General features: G+C 28.1%; 1 protein-coding gene across 3 annotated transcripts; it reads right to left on the bottom strand.

The window, feature by feature from the left end:
- Nucleotides 1-376: 376 nt before the first annotated feature.
- Nucleotides 377-23,722, bottom strand: LOC122524026 (venom dipeptidyl peptidase 4). 3 transcript variants are annotated; one of them, XM_043646061.1, is made up of 15 exons: nucleotides 23,466-23,722; nucleotides 20,244-20,414; nucleotides 15,670-15,733; nucleotides 13,903-14,147; nucleotides 12,742-12,816; nucleotides 12,026-12,078; nucleotides 11,440-11,639; nucleotides 10,683-10,852; nucleotides 8,859-8,959; nucleotides 8,552-8,766; nucleotides 7,571-7,816; nucleotides 5,879-6,161; nucleotides 1,970-2,164; nucleotides 1,709-1,869; nucleotides 377-746 (listed from the first exon to the last, which is right to left on the bottom strand). In XM_043646061.1, the coding sequence occupies exons 2-15, from the start codon at nucleotides 20,244-20,246 to the stop codon at nucleotides 430-432; spliced, it is 2,328 nt and encodes a 775-aa protein (XP_043501996.1). In that variant the 5' UTR covers nucleotides 20,247-20,414; nucleotides 23,466-23,722; the 3' UTR covers nucleotides 377-429. The 3 variants fall into 3 exon arrangements, with proteins under 3 accessions (XP_043501996.1, XP_043501997.1, XP_043501998.1); XM_043646062.1 differs by having other exon boundaries at nucleotides 20,244-20,411; XM_043646063.1 differs by lacking the exons at nucleotides 13,903-14,147; nucleotides 15,670-15,733; nucleotides 20,244-20,414; nucleotides 23,466-23,722 and having other exon boundaries at nucleotides 12,026-12,094; nucleotides 12,742-12,790.
- Between the last annotated feature and the right edge of the window lie 146 nt (nucleotides 23,723-23,868).

The following is a 23,868-nucleotide window of genomic DNA, read 5'->3' as shown; positions in this document are numbered from 1 at the left end:
TCAAATATGTGTGTTTATTAGAAATTAATTTTTAATCCTCTACAATGAAAATATTCTTCCAATGAAAATTTAAACAGTAAATACAAAAGATTATTTTAGAAATAATTTGAAAAAATGATCAAAGATCTAAAATATATCGAAAACAACAACAATATATATATATATAAAATTCATTCTTTCACGTACTCGAGAAAAAAAGTTCAATTAACAAATTGAATCAGTAGCTACGATCCGATTTGAATCAAATCAAAAATACAATTGAATATTTACGAGATAAATGTATCCCGAAATTCACCCTAATATGTTTTCTTACGTATCGTTTTTTTTTAAAACAACACAAATCTTCCTCTATGACGTTTCCTTCTCTATTATTCTATTTTTCCTGGTGTCATAAATTCTTCGATCATCGAAGAAAGAGAATTATTTGAGTCAGTGAGCATTAGACCAACTGAAACATTCACTCCAAAATCTATCCATCGAATGATAGAGGTGTGGTAAAACATGATACAGCGCATGTGCTTCATCCGTGTAGGTAATTTGTTCGAACAATATATCAGATTCCTCAAGGGACTTTGCCAATGCCAATGACTGTTGATAATGAACATTATCGTCACCAGTACCATGTATCAACATAAATTTCTTCCCACGAATACCCTCCACTCGTCTAGATATGTCTGTTTCATTGTAACCTTTAAGATTATCTTCTGGTGTTGGAAGACCCATGAATCTTTCAGTATAAACGGAATCTGTAAATTTATTTACATAAATTTGTAGTCTTAAAAGTTTTATTTCGAATTATATTTCTAACAAAAAACATTTTATTTACGAGGATTGTTTGAAAAGTTTTGAGCCTAACAGGAGAAACTAGTTTTTTTTATTATATCTTTCTTTTAAGTTAATACACTTTCTCCGACAATTATCTAATACTTAATTATATCGGTAATTATGATAGTAGACTATTTGTGTGTCGAACAAAATTGATTTAAAGAATTTATTTTATTTTAGAATTATTTGTATATATTATGATATAAATCAAAAGTATGAATTAAGAAAAGATTATGTTTAAAAGTGGAACTAGATTTGATCGAAAAAATATTAGTTATTCTTTTAGACACCAAATTTTTCAAATGACCATTAAATATCTGACCTATTTGAGAATTACAGATGATTCAAACTTAAAAATTATTTAAACATTATTTAAACATACGTCTGTATATATCGAATTTACAGATTAACAAAGAAACTGGAACATTTAAGCAAACATTATAATAAAAGGTTGAAACCCGTATAAACTATCTGGCAACACTTCTAATTAAGAATTTCATGAAGATTAATGCAGTTCTATTTTTTACAATTATTAATTAAATTTAATTGAAATAAAAAAATTAGAATATAAAAGATTTGCAGCGTTTTATAACACACCGTTGGATATTGTATACACTCAGCGCCACATATCGTATTTCAAATTTAATATTTAATATCTTTATTAGATAAATCGAACGTAAATATTATGAGCAAATAAAAACCTTTTGAAGTTAGAAATAAAAATGGAAAGTAATAAATGATGTTTCTTTGAGACTGAATAAATGTTATTTCAATAAAGAAAATAGGAAAAACGGGATTGTTTTAATTAAAGAACAATTTCTCATTATAATTAAGGAAGCGAAAAGCAATGTAGACACAATTTTATTAAAATACTGTTACTCACCGTAATAAATCCAAGAAGATACTGGTGCCACGGATATTCCGCACTTGAAAACGGAATCCGTGTCTTTAGCCAATACCATGGCCGTACTGAAACCACCGTAACTCCAACCCCAGATACCCGTTCTTTTAGAATCGATCCAGGGATACATTTCTTGAAGTTTTCTAAAAAGAAATTCGGAAATTTCAGAACAATTTAACATCGATTACGATTAATAAATCGATTAATTATTCAAATATATCTACATTTTAATATTTTATTTACCTAGTTACGGTAATTTGATCCTCAACTTCAACGGTACCTAAATTTCTATAAATCTCAAAAAGCATTTTGCTACCCTTGTTCGATGATCCTCTACCATCGATGTAAGCATAGATTACGCTACGATTTGTTGCCATATACGATTGGTAACTGTACGAAGCTGCGTCGTTTATTTTTGCCGTATTTGGTCCAGCATATCTGAACAAATAAAAAAGAAAAAAGAAAACAAATAAATATAAGAGACAAAGAAAAGAAGCAAAGAAGCATGGATGGTAGTAGAACACAGGCAAAAGGAAAATTAAAGAAATTATTTTAAATGGGGCATTGAGAATCTCCTTGTTTAAGAAAATCAATAATACTATCCGTCAGACTAATGATACCGAAACGAACTCAATAAGGACAACGTGAACTCTTTAGATGGGTATCCATTTGTTGCTTTTACTCGTATTTTATCACCGTTACGTATCATCATTCTATGTCATCGTTGTATGCGTATCCTCATTTTTTTTCTCGTAAAATATAGGCTCCTAGTTTTTATTGCGATTATAATGAGTTCACTTCTTTAGCCACCAGTGTGGTTTTTTATATTTTTATTCTTTATATGCAGATGACAAAAGAATGTATATGTATTATATTATATTCTATTTTTTTTTATTTCTATATTTTATTATCTTTTAACACAGTCCCAACATTTTTTTGTTTATCTTGCAATGTCCTATAATAAACTTTTATTTTATTTCCATATATATATAATAATTTTGAACTATTTTGTATTAAAAAAAACATATTGATTGTTTTAAATTGACAGTAAGGATATGTAATACTTTTGAGACTAACTGTACATTCATCCACGAATTGTTTCCTTTTCTGTCCTTTTGTGCCATTTCTCTCGTGAGCAAAGCTATAAATAGCATTGAACAAGGCGAACGTCTTGAAAACAAATGACCATGTGGATATTTCCCACCCCCAAAGAAACTGAAATGTTATCTTATCACGTCATCCTTTGTTTTACAGCGGAAAACCGATAAGCGACCGATCTGTCTGTTACAATATCTTTGTCTCTGAAATTTTGATACGAAACGACAAAACCCTTAAGGGTCCACATTGATACGCAGCATTGATACGACTACGAGGATTATACACCTTTGATATTTACCTTTTAAATTTTTATACGTAACGATTTAACATTTGCTGCAGGATATACAAAATATGGAATATTAAACCGTTGCTATATGTTCATTTTAAATTTATCTATGCAACTATGTAATTCTTGCACATTCAAATTGATCAGCATCGATGATATAATACAAGAATACGCAACAGATTCTTATACATTTTTTTTTGTAACTTCGTTTTAAAACTCGCATACATCACTGTAGGAATCGTGAAAAAAATAGGATTATTGGACTAACTGAACCGGAACTCGAACCCCGAATCTTCTGCTTTCCGGATAACTGCACTAACTTTTCAACTATCTACAACCCTTCAGTCAACTTCCTCGCGAATGCCGGTTGACTCTTATTTCAAACGAAATTTCTCGATCCCACACAACGATGCAACATTTTTTTCTTCATCCACAGTAATACGCATCGGTGATACGAAACGAAAATACAAAACAAAATAATTTTTTTATCTTCATTCAACATTTTTGTATATAACAATTCAATGCTTACCTGTCAACATTGATACATAAGGATACGCAATAAATTTTTATAAATCTTTGGTATTTTCATTTTCAATTTTTATACGCAACAATGCAACATTGATTCGTTAAAAAATTGATATGCATGGATAATATAATACAAGAATATCAAACAAATGAATTTACATTTTGTGCATACAAATTTCTGTACTCTTTTATCAAATACATACTTTGTTTGAAAGGAGTAAATATCTGCTTTTCCAACGATACTGATTCTTTAATTACTTTTGCTCAAAAGTGATATACCTTAACTCAAAGTATTGAATATTTTAAAGGATTTAATCGAGCAGAATATTAGATAACTAATTTTCTTTTCTTTCTTTGGTTCTTTCAATCCGATCATATCTATTGTGGTATGATATCGATTGATAATATTTAATAGGGACTATTATTGTTGAGCGTTTACAAATCATGATTGGCATTGATATGTGAAGGTTGTTTAAAAAGAGATCGTAAATAGACTAATTAACATTCATTTTTTACGTTCGTCAATAATTTCTAACGTAACGACAATACTTTCCTGTAAAATTCTTAAGTCACCTCTTTCGTGGAATTATGTTCTATAAATTCGTTAACAAAAAAATAAACAAAAATAAACCTTAATTAAAACACTGTTACACTAATTTATAGAATAACTTTATGAATTAATATTCTTACGATTACTATAAGAATCACTATAACGCTTTAAAAACAAACAGATTAAAATATGAATAGTAGCTTGAAAATTTGGTTTCAATGGGTCATGTTTGTTGTGTGCACAGCTTAAAACTTTTGTTTTATTTCTATAAATATTTGAGATCGATAAACTTTGTTGGAAAAATTTGTTACCACTTTTATTTGTTCGATCGATATTTTTAAAAAACATTTCTGATCAATATGTTGTAAAATAAATCTGTACGAATATTGTTTTCGATATAAACAATAATTTATCAGTATTTATAATAGGGACAGAATTATTTCGTCAGATTTACATATTGATTAAGAGTACATACCGATGTTTTATTATAAATACTAACAATTTAATTAAAATATTGACAATCTTCGATATTAATCGATGTAATCTAACCGATAAACGATTTATCTAACATTTATTGGGTTGGATAAAAAGTTTCTTCGTATTTTCCTGCTACATGATTTTAAAATCGTATAACTTTCGTAATATTAATCAGATCTGGAAATATCAGTAACAAACTTAACATTCAACATTAAATAATTTTAAAGAAGAAGACTGGATACAAAAATATTAATAATAATTGTTAGACTTTTGCATTAAAATACGAAGAAACTTTATCCCCGGCCCTATATATTACACTAACGGTTCCCAAATTGTACGAAATATTACCAAATTTTGTTCATGTTTTATTTCTATTTTCAATTCTACGTGATGAAATGCACAATTTAACGGATTTTATGGTTTCCATAAACTCATTTGCAATAACTATTAACTGTTTGCAGAAAACATTACAAATAAAACGCGTTTTATTTATTTTTAGCTAAAATTTTAATAATAAAATAAACTTTAAACTATTTTGCAAGGTGAACTAGTTAGAATTTAACCTAAATTCCTACCAATGAACCTAAATTCAGCAATTGTTTGAGAAGCACTGCATTAAACTGATACTTCTCATTATAAATACTTACGATTTATTTCAAATATCGATAAACAATATTATAAATTACTAATTCCAATAGATAGCAGCTAACTATTACTAACAAGCTCATAAATAAAATAATTAATACGAACGCGCGATTCCCAATGCATACCAATAAACGATAAATAAAAATTGTAAAATACAAATATTATGTGTGAAAATAATATTTAACGAAGAAATTTATAATCGATAAAAACTCGCGTTTAAAATCATTCCAATGGTTCGAATAATATTGATTCGAGTGAAGAGAAAAAAAAAACAAAATCGATAAATTCAATCGAAGCACACAAATTCGATTCGATACGACGCAGAGTGGATATCCTATACATTTTTCAAAAAGGCACGTAGCTTTATTTTCTCGCAAAAAGATAGGAAAGAGATAGAGAAGGGGGATGGGGGAACGGGATGGGGATGAAGTGGAGTCCACAGTAGTTTAGGGAACTCTCGACTATGGGATTATCGTGCTATCCTTAAAACGAGAAATGCCTTTTGCAAGATGCAGTTAGGGTTGGAAAATAGAAAGAGAGAGAGAGAGAGAAAGAGAGAGTAAATACTTACACATTGACCAACATCGGATACGATTTACTCTCGTCGAAATTGTGCGGTAAAAATAGTCTGACTTTGCTATCGTAACCGTTTGCACGAACGTATAAGTCCTTGACGATGGGTAACTCTCTTCTAGCGAGTTTACGTCGTAATAACAGATTGTTTTCCCATGAATAGACTTTTCTGTGATTTGAATTGAAAATATCGATGATTGTTGGATCTGGACCTTGACAGATTAACACGTAATACGACCTAAGTGGTGAAAATGACACGTCTGCGTATTTACACGCGTTACCTGAAATGAAATTTTTGGATGGATCAAATTTCGCGATACATTTTTGATGTAGGAGAGAAACAATAGTAACTTTTCCATTCCATCCTTTTAAATTCGTACCGCAATATGTTACGCTTTTTGAGAGAAGTTTGGTAAAAAAAAAGTATTAAACTTTTTTCGAATGAAAATTGTTCAATTGTTTACAATAGATTAAATTTTTGTTTTGTATAAAACGAAATAATTTACTTGCACGTATATTCAGTATTCGTAGTTTCCTTTTAAAAAATAATTTCACTATCCTCCTGTTATTTTCATTGTTAATATTACTTAAACAATTGAGATATCTCTAAATTTTCTATTTGATATATCACATTTATAAATGTCGTTAGTACGACAGAATTCTTCTGTAAAAGATTAATATTCACATAGGTAAAATGATAAAATAGTGTATATGCTCGATGCTATCGCTATTCATGCGAATTTCGTTTCGTCGTATACGGAATATGTTATGAAATATAGAACCGAGAGGAACGATCGATGTAATTTCGAAGGTAGAAATTCAACGAAATTATAATGAAAAAGCAGGATTCTACGTGTCCTATAATTCCTACGATAAATCCATTTAAAAACACGTATATGCACATGTACAGGCTGTTTCGTACATAATTTATGAAACCCACTTAAAGAGTTAACAGAGGATACACAAAGTAATGAAAAAAGTTCATTTAAACATATATCCTATTTGATCATGTTTCAAATTTATAGTCCACTTTCGTGTTTACATTAATTCACGATAACTTATTTTCATAAAAAATATACAAAATTAATTAGTTCAATTTCAACACTCAGTTATCTTATTAAAAGTATTTCATTATTTTTTATTTGCACATGTTAAAAGTTACAAGTTAAGTAATTAAATATTTATTTTGGGGATTATTTGAAAACTTGTCTATCGAACTTGAACTATCGAATTGTGTATTCGATATTCATTATTGAATAATTTCAAACAGATATAGAAAATGATTCTCAACAGATTCAACGGATACCTGGAATTTTTGAGATATTGCGAAATTCGATGATACAACTATTGCAAACTTGGATACAAACCAGTAGTATTTAATTCGAACACTGAGACTCTGCCACTAATAATTGAAACACACAAAAATCCCTGTAACTTTGAAACAAGATCAAATAGGATAAATATTTGTATAAATTGTTTCCATCGTTTTCGTTTCAGTTCCTCACTTTAGAAGTGGATCCGACATATTATGAAACGTCCTGTATTATACAGTTCGAGGATTAGTGCAGTTAAAACGGTAGATTAAAACGACGATTTTAGTTGAACAACATTTTAACGTAAGGAAAAAAATAAAAAAATAAGAAAATAATATTTTGGAATGTAATAAAAATCTTTCATTCGTGGAATTTACCTTCGGGCGTTAGAACGTTGCATGATATGCAAGTAGGTTCCTTGCTGCCATCGGCAGGTACAGAATATAAATTCCTTTGGGATGGTTCCCCAGGTCCACTAGCAAGATAGTAAATTCTACCATTGAAATGGTCGATTGCACGAATATCTTGAACCTCTATTGCACCCGGAGTTAGGTCCTTTTGAATCAGTGTTGATCCAACTTCCTCGTATCTTGTCACGTGATGAAATCTTCCAGCTTTCGTTCCTAAAAAAAAAAAAAGAAAAACATATTCATTGTAATGAAGCTTTAGAAAATGTACACGAATAAAAAGACAAATTGTAGAATTATATTCGAGTTGAGCTGGATGATTCAAAAAAATGGAATTTCCTTTGAGATCGTATCAATGAGTGTAATATAAATCGTACGTTGAATGATAACCTATCTCCTTTTAAAACGATACACCAACCGTTTCACTTGCAGTTCGGAACTTTGAAATCTGAAAACTCTGGAGTATTCTTGTACAAAAAAAAATCAAATCCGTATTATTTGTCTGTGCGGAGTGATAATAAAAAGGTGGTTTAAAATTTAAGAGGCTTGAATTATTCTTTAACACTCATATTACTATTAATTTGTATGATTTTGTTAAATAATATTGTTTTAAATTAAATTTTTGTTACTAAGTATTTGAATAAACATATTTCTTCGTCTGATCTGCAAAACTTAATTGTTTCATTTTCCAATTTGAATTATATTTTAATTCGTATTATTTTGAATTAGACTTTTTGTTACCAAAAATTTGAATAAATATATTTCTATATATATATAGTATATATGATCGTCAAAACTCTTGATTATATTATTTCCTAATTATTATTATTTTTATTTTGTAATATATTTAAATTTATGTGAGTGTGTGTGTGTGTGTGTGTGGTGTACTATCCTTTAATTTATATTATTTTTAATTAGATTTTTTTATAAGTAAAAAATTTGAAAAATTACCAGATTGTTGTAGTTTACGCATGTAAACGGAACCATTGTAGAAGAATAAATTTTTAATATCAACCCATCCCTCCGATTCTGCAACGTGAAACGTTTTAACAGTTTCACCGTACGTGTTGTACCAAACTATTTCAGTCTCATTTTGTACACGATTCGACCACGTAGCAATGACAGTATTAAAATCTTTCCATTGAACGTTGGTCAGTACGTTGTCTCTATACATGTCATATAAAGAAAAATGTAAGCTAAATATAAGTCAGTAATGTGAAATATTCCATTTACTTAAGCAGAAAGTAACGTCACTCACGTGCCAACTATATCTATGGGGGCCTCCAAATCTATCTTATTTAACGTAGGATCGTGAAGATCGACGAGCGTCAAAGATACCACAGGATTCGGTGTGCCAGCCTGAAAATAGGAAAGACATCGATCAAAAGAGTAATATGGTTTGTATGATTATAGTACGGTTCTTACTAACGTTACGGTCGTTTTCATTCTAACGTTCATCTTCAAAACCATCACATTTTCTTTAAATTAAGATATAAATCATACGTCGAAATAAATCTATGTATCCTTAACAGAAAAAAAAGAAAAACAACTTCAATAAAATGAAAGGGTTCCTATGGTAGAAATTGTTCTTATCGATAATCGTAAATTATCGTTACTAATCGATTTTATACTAACATTCATTTTAAAACCTATGACCATATTTTATTTAAATTTATTGTCAGATAAGTCGAAATAAATGAAAATATCTATATAAGAAAAAAATAATGAAAAATAACAATCATAAAGGGTATACCTATCGTTGAAATTAGTATCTTATAGACAATACCGAAAATCCTAAAGGAGCTCGATCGAGAAAGGAAACCGCAAAGCACTTTGGGTTTGTTCGAAACCATCTAGTTTGGTAAAGGTTAGGTGCACCTCGATAATGGGATTATCCACGGAGAACGTATCGATACACGCGTGACTAAAATGGTATCCACCTCTCTCTCTCCCTCTCTCTCTCTCTCTTTGGTAAAGAAGAGAAGGATTAAACGAAACCAGGTACAGGAGAAGAAAAGAGAGGAAAAGATATAGAGATAACCCTTTTCATTCTACGAAAGCCGCCGAGCATGTTTCTGCCAAGACCTTTACGCCAGTTTTAAATCGTCGCTTCTGTGATACCTCCACTAATCTACGGACGAAAAAACAAAGTGAAAGGATTACTCAAACTGATCCTCTTTCAACGACTAGTGTTGCTTTTTTTACAACATCCGCGTCCATCTTTTTCTCTTCGATGCATTTTCCATTTCATTGTTTGCTACGAAATTCAAACGTTTGACGGTATTTCTGTCTTTTTTAAATATTATTCTTCGCTGCAAACGTACACGCCGTATAACTGCTAATTCTGGATTTGATATTTTTATTTCACGTTAATTAATATCGAAATATTAATCTTTTAGATCGATTTATTGAAACAAATAATTGTTTATTTTTGTTCTTCCAAATATTATTATTATTATTTTCATATTTTAATGTAAGTAAAATATTTTAAAACATAAAACATTGTTTTTTCTTTCACATCAAAAATTAAAATCAAGAGTTTGACGACAACAAGAATGTATCGGTAGTTTTGTTAACCCTTAGTTTACATCGAATCATTAATTGCACAAAGAATCTATTCGACTCCAGACAATATCCGATTTTGAATATCTCGACAACTATGCACTTTTCGAAAAAATAATTAAAGATACTTTTTGTAGTAAACTGAAAAGTGAAAGTTTAAACCTGTGCAATCAGATTTGCAGAAAGAAAAACCGTGCTTGAAGTTGATGTTTGGTAATCGAGTACAAAAAAAAAGTTTCAATCAAATTGATTCCTAACGCAAACTAATGCAAGGATTATGTTTTAATTATTTTAGGAGTAGAATTCCTGAAAACTTTCGAAACGTTTAAGTAGAAAAAAGAATATGATGTACCGGCATGCAAAATTTCCTACAAAATTTATAATTTAAGAATGAAAAGTAGGAAAAGATGATAAAAATGGACAGGTAAATGAAGAGTAAATGTCAGTTAGTAAGTATTTTGGTCGACAATGAGTAGAGTGAATTGAATAATATCGAACGATAACTCAAATCGAGCTTCACCTTGGGGTACTTAATTTTCACTTCCGTGGGATATTGGTCCCCGAGGCTGCCGGGTTCTCCGTAATGAAGATACAAGATTTCATGGACTTTTCTGTCGTCGAATGTTGCGTATGCTAACCTATTACCATTTGGAGAAAACCAAATGGCGGATGATCCATGTAACACTTCCTCTGCAACAATAATAATTTATTATTATCATTAACAAAAGAAAAAGAGTAAAAATATATAAATATATTTATGCATAATCATTAGAATATTTATTATAATTATTTCTAATACTACATAAAATAAAAATAAAAACTAAATTTAACCAAATCGATTAAAGATATTTTCAAAACGAAATAAAAATTAATAATTTTCGGATGGAAAAATTGTGGCCGAGCTTTTCTTAATTTTACAAAATAATTTCATTTTAAATGATGGACGTTCCATGTAACACTTCCTCTATAATAATAATTTATTATTATCGTTTACGAATAAAAAAATATAAATATATTAATACATGCTCAATATAATATGTTTTTTATAATTATTTCTAATATTATATAAAATTAAAATTGCAGACGAACTTTTTTTAAATTTTAATCTATCGATTGAGTAAATTTAAAGTAAAAATCTAAAAATAGAATAGAACATGAAATCTTTTCGTTTATGCGTAAACGTTTAGGTATAATAAGGAACAATACACTCGTTGAATAATTTATAATTGAGAATACTAATGTTTTGGTCTAATGAATAATACATTAATCACTGTTACCTTCGTAAACCCAATCAGCCACGCCATTATAAATGATTCCGGCAATGCCATCGTCCGTCACTCTTTGTACATCATTAAAACCGTTGTTAGAGAAACGTTTATAATAAATATCGTTGTCGAGGATATATATCAAATCGTCTGTTAGTGGTGCCCATTTGACAAGGGCGATATGCATACCATCGCCAATTTTATCATATTGCCTAAAAAACAAAATACAAAAGAATAATAAAATAGATCGATTAGAATGGACGAATTTGTTAATAGAAAATAGACGTGAATCTTTGTGTTTAAAATAATTGCAATATCGATTGATAGGTTCAAGGATAAAAGTAACTTCTATTGATAAAGTATTTTTATTCGTCTCATTTAGAAAATATCTGATAAAATAAAAAAATAACATATATAAATTGTTTTCTAAGTGATATCGTATTGTCTATAGAAAAACTCATGTATTATTTTTTTAATAAAATTATCTATTTTTTTCTCTTTGAGATAAGCTCTTTGCTATTGAAGAAGCTTATCTTTTTTAAATATAATAATTGAAAAAAAAGAAAAAACATATAGGTAATGGTAATACTTTACATACCCAAGTTCAATATCATAAATAATATATCTCATGAACGTCGAATATCTGAATCCCTAAAATATAAAAATTCTAGAAAATTTCTAATAAAATCTATTCGTAATTAATTAGATTTAGGAAAAAAGTTTCTTCGTATTTTCAATTTTAATAAATTTAAAATCCCATAACTCTGGTTATATTAATCGAATCTGGCAATACTAGTGTACGTTTGAAAGTAAAAATATTAGATAATAATTGAAAAAAAAGTTATGATATCTGTTTATTCGGTCAAAACTTATTAAGTCTTGAAAATGAGTGAAAATGAAGAAAAAATTCGATATATTGTCGAAATTGTATAACAAAAAAGGAAAGAAAGTTCTATAAAAATATTTGCGATGTTTTTGAACATGATGCGGTATCAGCAAGCACACACATGACACAATTCTGATTCAAACGTTTTCGATCTGAAAAAATTGATATCAAAGATACATCTAGCTTCGGTTAATCAATCACTGGAAAAATTGATGAAATCATGGAAAAATTTAAGCAAGATTGGCACTTTAGCAATTTATAGATCGAAAAAGAACTAAATATCGAGCACAAAACAATTTTAAAACCATTTGAAGAAGACAGGATTGAAAATATGAACAAAACTTGTTTAAGTTTTGCAATAAAATACGAAGAAACTTTTATCCCGATCCAATATTAAATGAAAAAGATAAAGAAGTGTTGATGCTTACTTTTTGAAGATCGTATCCGATAAGAAGAAATCGTCCAGTCGGTGATAATAAATAACTTTCTACTAAATAATCGTCCTTAAAAAAAAATTTAATATCTATATAAGAAAAGATTATTACTTTGTGGCAGATAAGAATTATTACTATTTGTATTTTTTTTTTTTTATAAATGTTTAAATAATTTCGAAAGACACAATAATAATCCAGTATGGAATATCGAAAAGAATTCTATTAATATTTAAAATATACGAGTGATAAATCGAAACCAATGTTTTTAGGCTTATCTAAAGTTATGTACTGAATTGATAAGCTGTTCAAATCGTGCAGTGATATTAACACTAGAACTACCGATAATCCTTGTACATTTATTTCTATTAGACCAATCAAAACATTTGGTTATTGATAAAATATGTTATTAAAGAAAAATAAAATTTTATGTTACGTTAACGCTCTACATTTTTTCATTTCTTTCTATTAATACCACTATTACTATGGCCACAGTATCATTTCTATCTAAAATTAATTATAATGGTTATATAATATTATATTTTATAGATATTACTATCATCATTTTTATTATATTATTACTATTTTATCATCATTATTATAATATATCTCATTATCAAATATTCATGAGATACATGTCGATAATATATTAGACTAAATTATACTAATCTAATATCTAGTTTAAATCTTTAATAATCTTTTTAATTATTGCTTGCTATCACAATAAAATAATGTATACATCTCATAATATAACTTTCTGAATTATTTATTATATTTGGAGATTACCAGATATTGCATCCTAATTATGCTTGAATCTTGATTTATTGTCAATTTAGAATAAATTAAATATTGTATATATATGCCAATAATTATAACAATGAACTAGTATAAATTGAAATATTAAAAAAAAAAAAAATACATTTCATCAATAATTTTATATTACAATTTTTTGTAATATTATAAAATAAATTATAAAATAAATTTGTCGATTTACATTAGTTTACTCTCATGACACATGGTATATTTATATTAAAAAGTATATTGTTTAATTAATAAACAATTACTAAAAAGACTCAATGTACTTTAACCAGATATTTTAATTAGTTTTTATAGTTCTAATGTTAATATGATAATATTTAAAAAAAAAGCATTTCTTACAAAAATTGATACATCGATGATCACACTCGACTGTTGCTTCACAACGTCAAATTGAAGAATTTCTCCCACCGTTTCGGACATATAAAGTATCGTGGTTTCCGATGTCCAAGTACCGTTGAAGGGATGTGATAGAAAATCGGAAGTGTAAGTCTCCTCAAGTCTGAAAGGTACTTTGGAAAGATTCGAATCATCCTGAGTTTCAACTACCCCGTCCAAGTTATCCTTATTGACGACACGGCTCACTACTAACAATAAGTATACAAATATCGATCAACTTTTTGACTATTTAATTTTGGACGTTGAATGTTACTTTAATTTTACATGGGAACATACTTGTGGCATCAACACGAATTTGTTATTACACGTATACATATTATGTTAAAATATTAGATAAATTAAAGCAAAACCGCGTGTTGCGTTGGTCATAAAACGAAAAATTATTATAGTTTGATCGGAACGTTTTATGTCATCCTTCGTACTTTCAAGACCTTGCTTCAACCAATTATTACTTGTTTATGTCGTTAAAAAATTCTATCAGTAGTAAATGTATAAAATCCGTAAAAGAAATAAAAACACAACATGATGAGGCTTCCTGATAGATGGAAGAAGGTAATATATATAAGAAGATATTATACTTATTATATACATGTTCATATATAACACAATAAATCAACCTTAAACAACAAATATCGTATATTCATTTCGCATCAGAAAAAAGGAAGAAACTTATGGGACCCCTTATAAATATATGTAATATTATTATATTATCATTATTTTATATTATAACTTTCTGTAATTGTAACTATTATTAGTATCGGCACTTATATTAAATTTTTATAATAATTGATATTACTCGAATACTATGTTTTCTAACTGATAATTTAACGGTTTAACCTTCTAACACGATTTATCTTCTCTACGTTTTCGAATATACATGGAAAAGTTAGACAAACTGGACGGTCGTTCGTCGTGCGTCAACTAAATGCACTTTGCAATTTGTTCAGGATAATTTTATTAAAAAGTTAACCACAACTCGTTTTATGTATTTAGGAGTTGGACTTTTAAATGACCACTTTAACAAGGTGTTACTTTTGCGTAATAGAACTCCGTACCTTTTTGTTAATAAATTTGTCACCATTGTGTGGTAATGAACTTTACGAATTGTGATTTAATTATGATGGTTCAACTTTTTACCGAAGATGATGAACAATTGGGAATATTCATTTATTAAAATGATTGAGGAAAGGACGTTACGATCACTCATTCTGATTTATGCTTTTCATAGTAATACTCGATAAGAACGTAATGCTTTATCGATCCTATCGAGTGCAAATTTTTTTTACTTCTTATCTTTTATTTTCATTCCTAATTCAATATCTTCTTCAAGTTCTACGATTTAGAGTGATGCTCGAGTTGAACGTGCTATATGGAAGATGAGATGATAAAATTTTCGATCCGAAAAATTCTCTACGATAGTGTGTGAATTAAATTTTTCTAGATAACGGTGCGAATTGAAATAAAAAAATCTTTTCGACGAGATAAGATTTTCGACTTCGAACGATTCTACAAAAGCGTATTAATTAAATTTTGTCTAGGTAATGGGTGCGAATTGAAATGAAAAAAATTTTTGTTAATCAATGACAAATATAAATATTATTAAAAAGTTTCTATTAAATATTCGAAATGAACATGTTATTCTCTATTCTATTGAATATTTTTATTTCCTATTTGATTTTTAAAATATATATTAATTGATCAAAAATTTACCTGTTCTTGCTGACAATAAGACAAAGAAGAATCCGTTAAGAAATACAAAACTCCGTAGTGGAATCTGAAAAGAATTTCATGATTACAGAAAATGTAGGGGTCTTAAAAATTACGAATCTAGACCACGCCACAAACTTTCAAGCATTATTCTCTTTCTCTTTCTCTTTCCCTCTTTTTCTCCTCGTCATTTGTTAAGTCAAGAAATCGGAAGAAATACGTAAAGTAACCCAAATGCATTTCCCTTTTCGAAACGAACAGAACGAAACAGAAGGTGGAAGAAAATTTTCGAATAAGGTGGGTAAGAAGAAAGGAAGCAAGAAAAGCTAAAGAAAAAAGAAAGAAAGAAGGAAAGAAAGAAAGAAAGAAATAAATAAAGAAAGAAATAAAAGAGAAAAGGGACGACGTCTACGTGACAGAAAACTTTTGGCAATGGAACGTACGGAATTCCACGAGGTCGCTTTGGCCCAACGACAATAATTCCATACTCGAGAACAAGCCTAAAAAGCACTAAAAGCTATGAAATTACTGTCGTCGTGCCAACTTCTAACTACGCTCGTAAACTTTTTTATCGAGGCACCACGTACGACGTCGGGTCTGCCACGGGAAATATCACGAAATCGGAGACTTTCGAAGGTTTTCCTTCATTTTCTGATTTTTCCTAGATTTATTTACATACGTTTGCATATATTTGCATCGTATATACAATGTATGATAATGTATGATAGTATAATAAATCTATTATTTTATTTATCAGCTTCTTAATATGTTGTTTGCCTATATGCACTCTGTTTGATCTCAATTTTTGTAATAAAAAATGTACATTATTATTAAAAGTTTAATTTGTTTTAATTCATTGTTTCCCTATATGCGCTTTGTTTGATCTTAATTTTTGTAATAAAAATTATGCATTATTAATAAAGGTAAAATTTGTTTTCAAATGAACATTTTTCATCGTGACACGGCTCAAGGTTTCGTTTGAGGAGAATAACTCGTGAAAAAATTGTAGAGCTGGATTGAAAGGTTCTATCATACTTTGCATATTCGTTAGATATTGTATCTTTTGGGATTATAATTTATTTAGGTCAATGGAAACACTCATTTTCGGAATAAACAATTTGGAAATGTGACTGAAGTATAACATTATTAAATTTCATATTTTTATTCAAAATAAATTAGTTTTTACGAAAACAAAAAGAACAAATAAAAATTTATATAATAGTTGAAAAAACAATAGATCATGGAAATTATATTTTATAAAATTATGTAGAAAAACTTAAAATGAAGTTTAACCTTTACACAAATTATAAAATAATGAATTTCTCTTCAACACATGTAACATACTTAAAAATATTCATAAAATTTATGGTTACACGTGTGTTAACGTATAAATATTTATATCTGTACAAAAAATGAACAAGCAAGAAAAAAGTAAACGTACAATGAAGTTGAAACATTACACAATGCACCAGAAACTATAACAGTGGACTAATGAAAGTCAAAAAATAATATAAATAATTGTATTATAAAAAAATCAATCTCTCTCTCATAAAATCCATTTTTCCAATTTTTCCATAAAAATCACTCCTCCAATTTTGTTTATTATTATAACATTTTATATTACAATTATTTATATTAGATAATAAATCATAAAAGCAATGTTTTCAATTTTCTGACTAATTGTAAGTCCAGTGCCATAATTACCATCATACATCAAGTATCCTTTATATCCTTGAAATGTTTAACATTGAATCCTATTCGAAGAACAAGCTAGAGTGAATTTCATGGTAACTACTTCAAGGACACTCCAATATACTCAACTATGATTATATGCTTTCCCATTGTATTCAATTAGCATCTTATCCAAAAATCTTTAGAAGTAAAACAAACCGATTATTAAAGTCAGTAGATAAAAATCAATCATTTTTGATCAAAAAAATAATTCTTTGAATTTTTAATAAATTACTAATAACAAGCATGAATAATTAATTAACATAATAATTTAACATAATAATTTATATAAACGTTCATGAATTATAAAATCATTCCTATATTTTTTTCCCCACTGTATTTCATCTGCTACTTATCCATATATTTTTAGAAGTAAAACGAAACAATTGCATAAAAAGCCAATAAATAGAAAGGAATTATATTTAATCGAACAAAAAATTTCTTTTAATTTTTAAATAAATTGTTAATCAGAAGCATTAATAATTAACCGGTGTAATAATATTTTATCAGTAAAGTTTCTATAAACGTTCATGAATTCTAAAATTATTCCAGATTAAAGAACAACGGTATCTATTCCACGGTATCTATATACATATGTATATATAACCGTATCTATATACAACGGTATTCTTTCCTTTTTATGAAAAAGAATTTCTACCTCATCTCTTACCCGTTAGAATGGAAATGTGATTTATTATTAAAGCAGTATTTCCTTTCTCTCTTTCTCTTATTTTCTTTCTCTTTTCTTCATACCTGCAGGAATTTCCCAGTCTTCGATAGAGATTCTCTACAAGTTCAAAGTATAAAATAGAGAAAAAGAGAGGGGAAAAAGAAAGAGAGAGGGAGAGAGACAGATAGAAAGAGAAATATAAGGTACAGATACTTCCAAATCCTCAAATAGTTTCGCGGATGTAGAACTCAGCCAAGAACCGAAAGAATTCCCTTTTGCGTTTCTTCTATCGATCGATTCGAACTCTTACTTCTGGACCAACTAACGAAGTAATAATCGTTTCATGAATAAGAAACGATTATGAGAATCGAACAATCGAAGAGACACGAACATGAAGTTATTTGTTTATATGATATCACTCGAAATTCATTTATTTCAATTGTGTTATTAACCTTTTTTTTTGTTCAAGGTATTTTACCCTCCGAATTTCCAAAGAAATTTCTTTCCCCACATAATGGGAAATTTCTCACGAAAATATCGACTCGTAATCAACTATAGGCGTTCCAACGCGTGGTGGGAAACAGGAACGTAGCAAAAACAACGTAATTAAATGACAACTAATTTCTAACCTATTTTTTTTTTTTTTTCAATAGTACTGTTTATAATCTAAAATAATAATATTCGAATTTATTGTATTAGATCGATACTTTAAAAAAATATTATGATAACCACTCGCGAAATCATAAAACAAATGATTATACTATTTTTTTAATAAATTTTCTTATTCAGAAAATCTGGATAGTTTGACGTAAGGTAAATATTATTTAATTTTCTTCATTGATCATATATTAAATTAAAAATACAAACTTTCTTGGTAACTAAATAAAATTCGAAATTCGACTTCGAATAGGTGTCTCTGAACGTGTTAATAAATAGATGACTCTGAAACGTGTTAAGAGTTATGCAAATAATAAAGTATATTAGAAAAGCAACGATTCTCCGAATACAGATAAGTTTTTTTTCTTATTTCGTCTTCTTCGGGATATTAATTAGATTTATGACTATTTAATTTGTAATTAATCGTTGTATAATATACATATACACGCAACCCTACGTAATTAACATTGTATAAATAATAATTTGAAGCATGGTACATCACTATCTTAATAAAGATAACAACAAGTTAATAAACGTATCGTAACCCAACGTGACTTCCGCGATAATGAAAATGTTTAATTCTTTTTTATTTTTATGAACGAAGTTGTTATTATTATTCGTTGACCGTGTATTGGTAATATGCAAAATGGATTGTACATGTATCATTCGTGGTCGTACTCTTTAATAGAGATTATGTTATTAACAAATCAGGAATCACAACTAGGATATCAACAACGAAATTGTCGTCATCTCGAGTGGGAAAAGCCTAGAGACTAATCGGAATTGTTTTAAAAATAGAATCTAATACGTACATATTGTTAATCGCAATTTAAAAATTGAACGAGTACGTATCATTCATGTATTACAACATATATTCTTACATAAATCCACTTTGTGAATTACGTATGTATGCGTAAGCATATATATGTATATCTATCTCGAACGTATTGTTTTCGTATTTTTTTTTCAACGAATGTTATAATCTATGTAATTGCATTTTTTTAAATTTATTAAAATTTAACAAATTTAAGATTGCTTATTGATCAATTATTAAATTATAAAAAAAAATTAATATCTTTAGTAATATCTTTATGTTTGTTGAAAATATTATATTGTTTTCAATGTATGTTTAGGTTATGCAATTGTATTTCTTTTTTTTCGAAATGCAACATCTTTAAGGTATATGTATTTGTATATTTTTTTTTTAATTATCAGAATGCAACAAATTTAATATCGTCTACTGATCAATTATTGACTTGAACAAAATTAATAAAAAATTGGAAGTTGTTTTTTATTTATTGAAAATATAAAAATATTACTTTAAAATCTGTATGTGAAAAGTTATAAAAATAAAAAGAAAAAAAGAAAATTATATTTTCATCGATTTCCTAAAAAGTCCGTAGTGATTTTTTAATTATAGAAATGTTTTTTTTCTTAAATTTTTACGAAAATATCGGACAACCAAACATATATGTATATATGTTTATATGTATATGTTATATATATATTATATACGTACCATGTTTTTAAAGGATGAGGGAAACTGCAAATGTGTTGGTTGTGTGGGATCCTATTCGATGATGATCAAAAAAGCCAACGTTCCAACGGATCCCAGAAGAACGTTGGAGGAAGACTGCTCGATGAAGTATGTTCCGGACGTGTTTGTGCTCTCCTTGTATGCTCCCACCTACTGCGATAAATTTTTTTTAAAAATATATATATATTACATATATTATATATGTTTCTTTCTTTCTTTCTTCTTGATCCCACTCTTTTTTCTCACATTTCCTTATTTTCATATGAACATATGCTCCTGTACGTATATGTGTTTGTATATATATGTATATATGTGTGTATAAAAAAGAAAAAGAGTATACGTAATAAGATAAGCGTTGTTCTTTCTCTTATTTCTCCCACCCTGCCTTCTTTTTCTCCTCCTCCTCCTTCTTCACCACCTCTCTCAATTTTTTACACTTGCTCCTTCGTTCTTCTTCAAGTTACTTCATAGCCAAGTTTCGATTGATCAAATTGTAGACAATACACGTGAAACTATCGTTGTTCTTCTTTTGAAGTTTCTCTCTGATATATCCTTTTTTTCTTCCACTAGAGAGATTCTTTTTAAACGAACAACATTAACAACAACAAAAATATATAACACAATAATCTTATCTTTCATAAACCACATCCACTTTCGATAAGGCTCTTCTCATCATTGTCATCGTTGATTTAAACGTTACAACTTTCATTCGTGATATTTCAGATATTTTTATTACTATACGTTGTTCTTTTGTTTTTAAATTGAAATTCAACGATCGCGTAACTGCAACGGAGTGGTGTAATACAAACGATGATAAAAATTTTGTTTTTCGGTTTTTTTTATTTTATTTCTTTTCTTTTCCTTGAAAAATAATCGTTTCCCCGTAAGTACTATTTACGCGACACACCGACACGATCTCACTCAGTCGATTTTTGAATTATCACTTTAACGGTGATAAGGTTATTGAAAATTATCACTTTAAACTAACAATAAGTAAGCGTTAACATTCGTCGAAAACATTGAAGATTCATATACAAGGTCTTTTACCTAACTAAATAAACCATCTTTGATATATTACTTATTTCGTACGATAAAAAAAAATATCGAAGAGAGAGAATATTTTGTTCGAAGGCGCAAATACGGTAATGGGCCGAATTTTCTTCTCATGGTCATTTTTTCAGAATATTTTTATCATGGTCAATTTTTCAGATCAGATTTCAAGATCATCATACGTTTTATAAATGGGACTACATACTTTCATTGGAACAGACTTATAGATTATAAGAAAACGAATCAAACGATATGCGACGAACAAAACATTTTCTCCTTCTGACATTTTTTTCTATCGTACGAAATAAGCGATATATTTAAAGTGGTGTAGTTAGGTATAAACTATACAGATTAATTAAACTTATAAAAATGATTTTTCGTTAGTTATTAGGGTGAACCAAAAGTTCGTACGTTTTTTTTATTAATATTTCCAAAGTAAATTTTTCAAAAACAATCTCCATTATGAAATTTTAAAGTAAAATTTTAACACGATAAACTCACGAACTTTTGGTTCAAACTAATAGTTCTTAACACATTTAATTTCAACAATATCGTTCGATTTTTGTATATTTGTGTCTGTGCGTGTTTTTTTTTTTTAAATAAAATAGAAAAAAAAATATAGAAAAGAATAAAGAAAAAAGGACAAATTCTATTCGAAGCACAGTTCCGATAGTTTTTCAGTCACGGTAAGGTTTTTATCCGACGGACAGACGTATTGTCGTTACGACGAAATTACGATCGTTCATGGTTATCACTGTGATTTTATGATTGTCACATGACGACACGAACTGAAACCGAAGTGGTCTTATTATTCTCGCCAGTTATGCCAAATAAAGTTTTACGTGAGGACTTTGAAACAGAAATAATAATTATCGATTCTTACATCCAATTCGCTAAATTTTCTTAATTATGTTCGTCGTCAACGTTAAGACTATTAATCGTTCATGTTATTCCTTATCTCGTACATTTAATTTGACAAAATCAATTATCCGATCTCTCCCGAATTATCAAATATTACTTTTATCGAATTATAATTTATATTTGACATATTTTAATATACAGTTTATTTTTATGTTTTTTTCTTGTTTTTTTTATCTCGAAAGATTAGAATATCTTGTTTACGATTAAATCTATCGAATATTTTGTGTAGATGTTGTTTTGCTTGAATGGGTGTATCTTAGAATATATTTATTTGTCTTTACATAGTAACATTTAGTTTATTTTCTTATTATGATGTGATGGAATTTATATTTGACAATTTTAATATACAGTTTATTTTATTTTTTTTCTTGTTTTTAGAATATCTTGTTTTTATCTCGAAAGATTTTTTTGTTTACGATTAAATCTATCGAAATAATTTTTGTGTAGATTTATTTTGCTTGTGAATGGGTGCTATCTTAGAATGTATATTTATTTTTTCTTTACATATTAACATTTAGTTTATTTTCTTATTAATGATGTGATGGAATTTGTCTTTAGACAAATTCAAGTATCCTTCTATATGTGGTGGATTATTTATTATTATTATATTAAAATTATAAATTTTTGTATATTTCTGAAAAGTTTTTCTTTTTAGTACCAAATATTACAAATGTTCTTTAATTAACATAATTATAATATTTTAGATGATGATGATAATAATAATAATAAATAAATCTTTTTTTGTAGGTCTTTGAATTTTTAATCAATATTATCGTACTAAGAAAGAAAAATATATGCATAGTTCCATTTAACAAAATATTTACTTGATTGTTATTTTTCTCTGAATATTCATCGCGAAAAAAATAAATTTGCATCACATGACTTTCCAGTTCGTATCAAAAAAATTATTAAAACCAATTGGTATATTTTTTTTTACATTTTAAAATATTTTAATTTCTTCGAGTTAAAACGAAACAAACTTTGAATATTATTAATATTTATGTCTAGAATTTGCTATATTTCATTTTTCGTTTATATATACATAAATGAATAAATAAAAAAATCAATCTGATTGAGAATATACCTATTTCCATCCAAAATGATTAACGAAACGATATTCATAGACTTGACACGAATTAATAAATTATAAAAAAAGACAAACATCGAATATTTAATAAAACAAAAATATATTATTCTACTTTTAATCGCATAACAAATGAATCTCAACCTTACATTTAAAATAACATTGATCGAACTTCTCCTTGATAAATCTGTCTTTTTTACATAACCGTTGACTCATCAACGTTTTGTTGTTATAATCGATGCAAACTTAGAATATCGAAGAAAACAAGCATGTTAGAGACAGCACTTTTATCTAGTTCGTCCACTTTTTTGCTAATAAAACTACAATATAAGATATGAATAAATATTGTTTGAAGAAAAAAATGACGACCTTAGCACCGTAAAGTCGACCTACGAACTGATTCGTAACTTACTGACCCTTCCTTGTGCTGCATGTTTATCTGTGACACGTGACGACCAGAATGAATGTTAGAAAGAATAAGGATGAGGGCACGAAACATAGCAGCAACCGTTTCATTTCTGCTGTCATCGTTGAAACTATTATCACCGATCA

Source organism: Polistes fuscatus, unplaced genomic scaffold (genome assembly GCF_010416935.1).
Source record: "Polistes fuscatus isolate 324 unplaced genomic scaffold, CU_Pfus_HIC Scaffold7, whole genome shotgun sequence".
Lineage (NCBI taxonomy): Eukaryota > Metazoa > Arthropoda > Insecta > Hymenoptera > Vespidae > Polistes > Polistes fuscatus.
Note: the sequence above shows the minus strand (reverse complement) of the source record. Positions and strands in the feature narration are given on the sequence as shown.

What these genes read in the sequence shown, in the direction of transcription:
- LOC122524026 (XM_043646061.1), bottom strand. An exon ending in CCCATAGATATAGTTGGCAC is followed by an intron (nt 8,767 to 8,858) that starts GTGAGTGACGTT and finishes TGACATGTATAG; the next exon opens with AGACAACGTACTGACCAACG. An exon ending in GATCAAATTACCGTAACTAG is followed by an intron (nt 1,870 to 1,969) that starts GTAAATAAAATA and finishes ATTTCTTTTTAG; the next exon opens with AAAACTTCAAGAAATGTATC.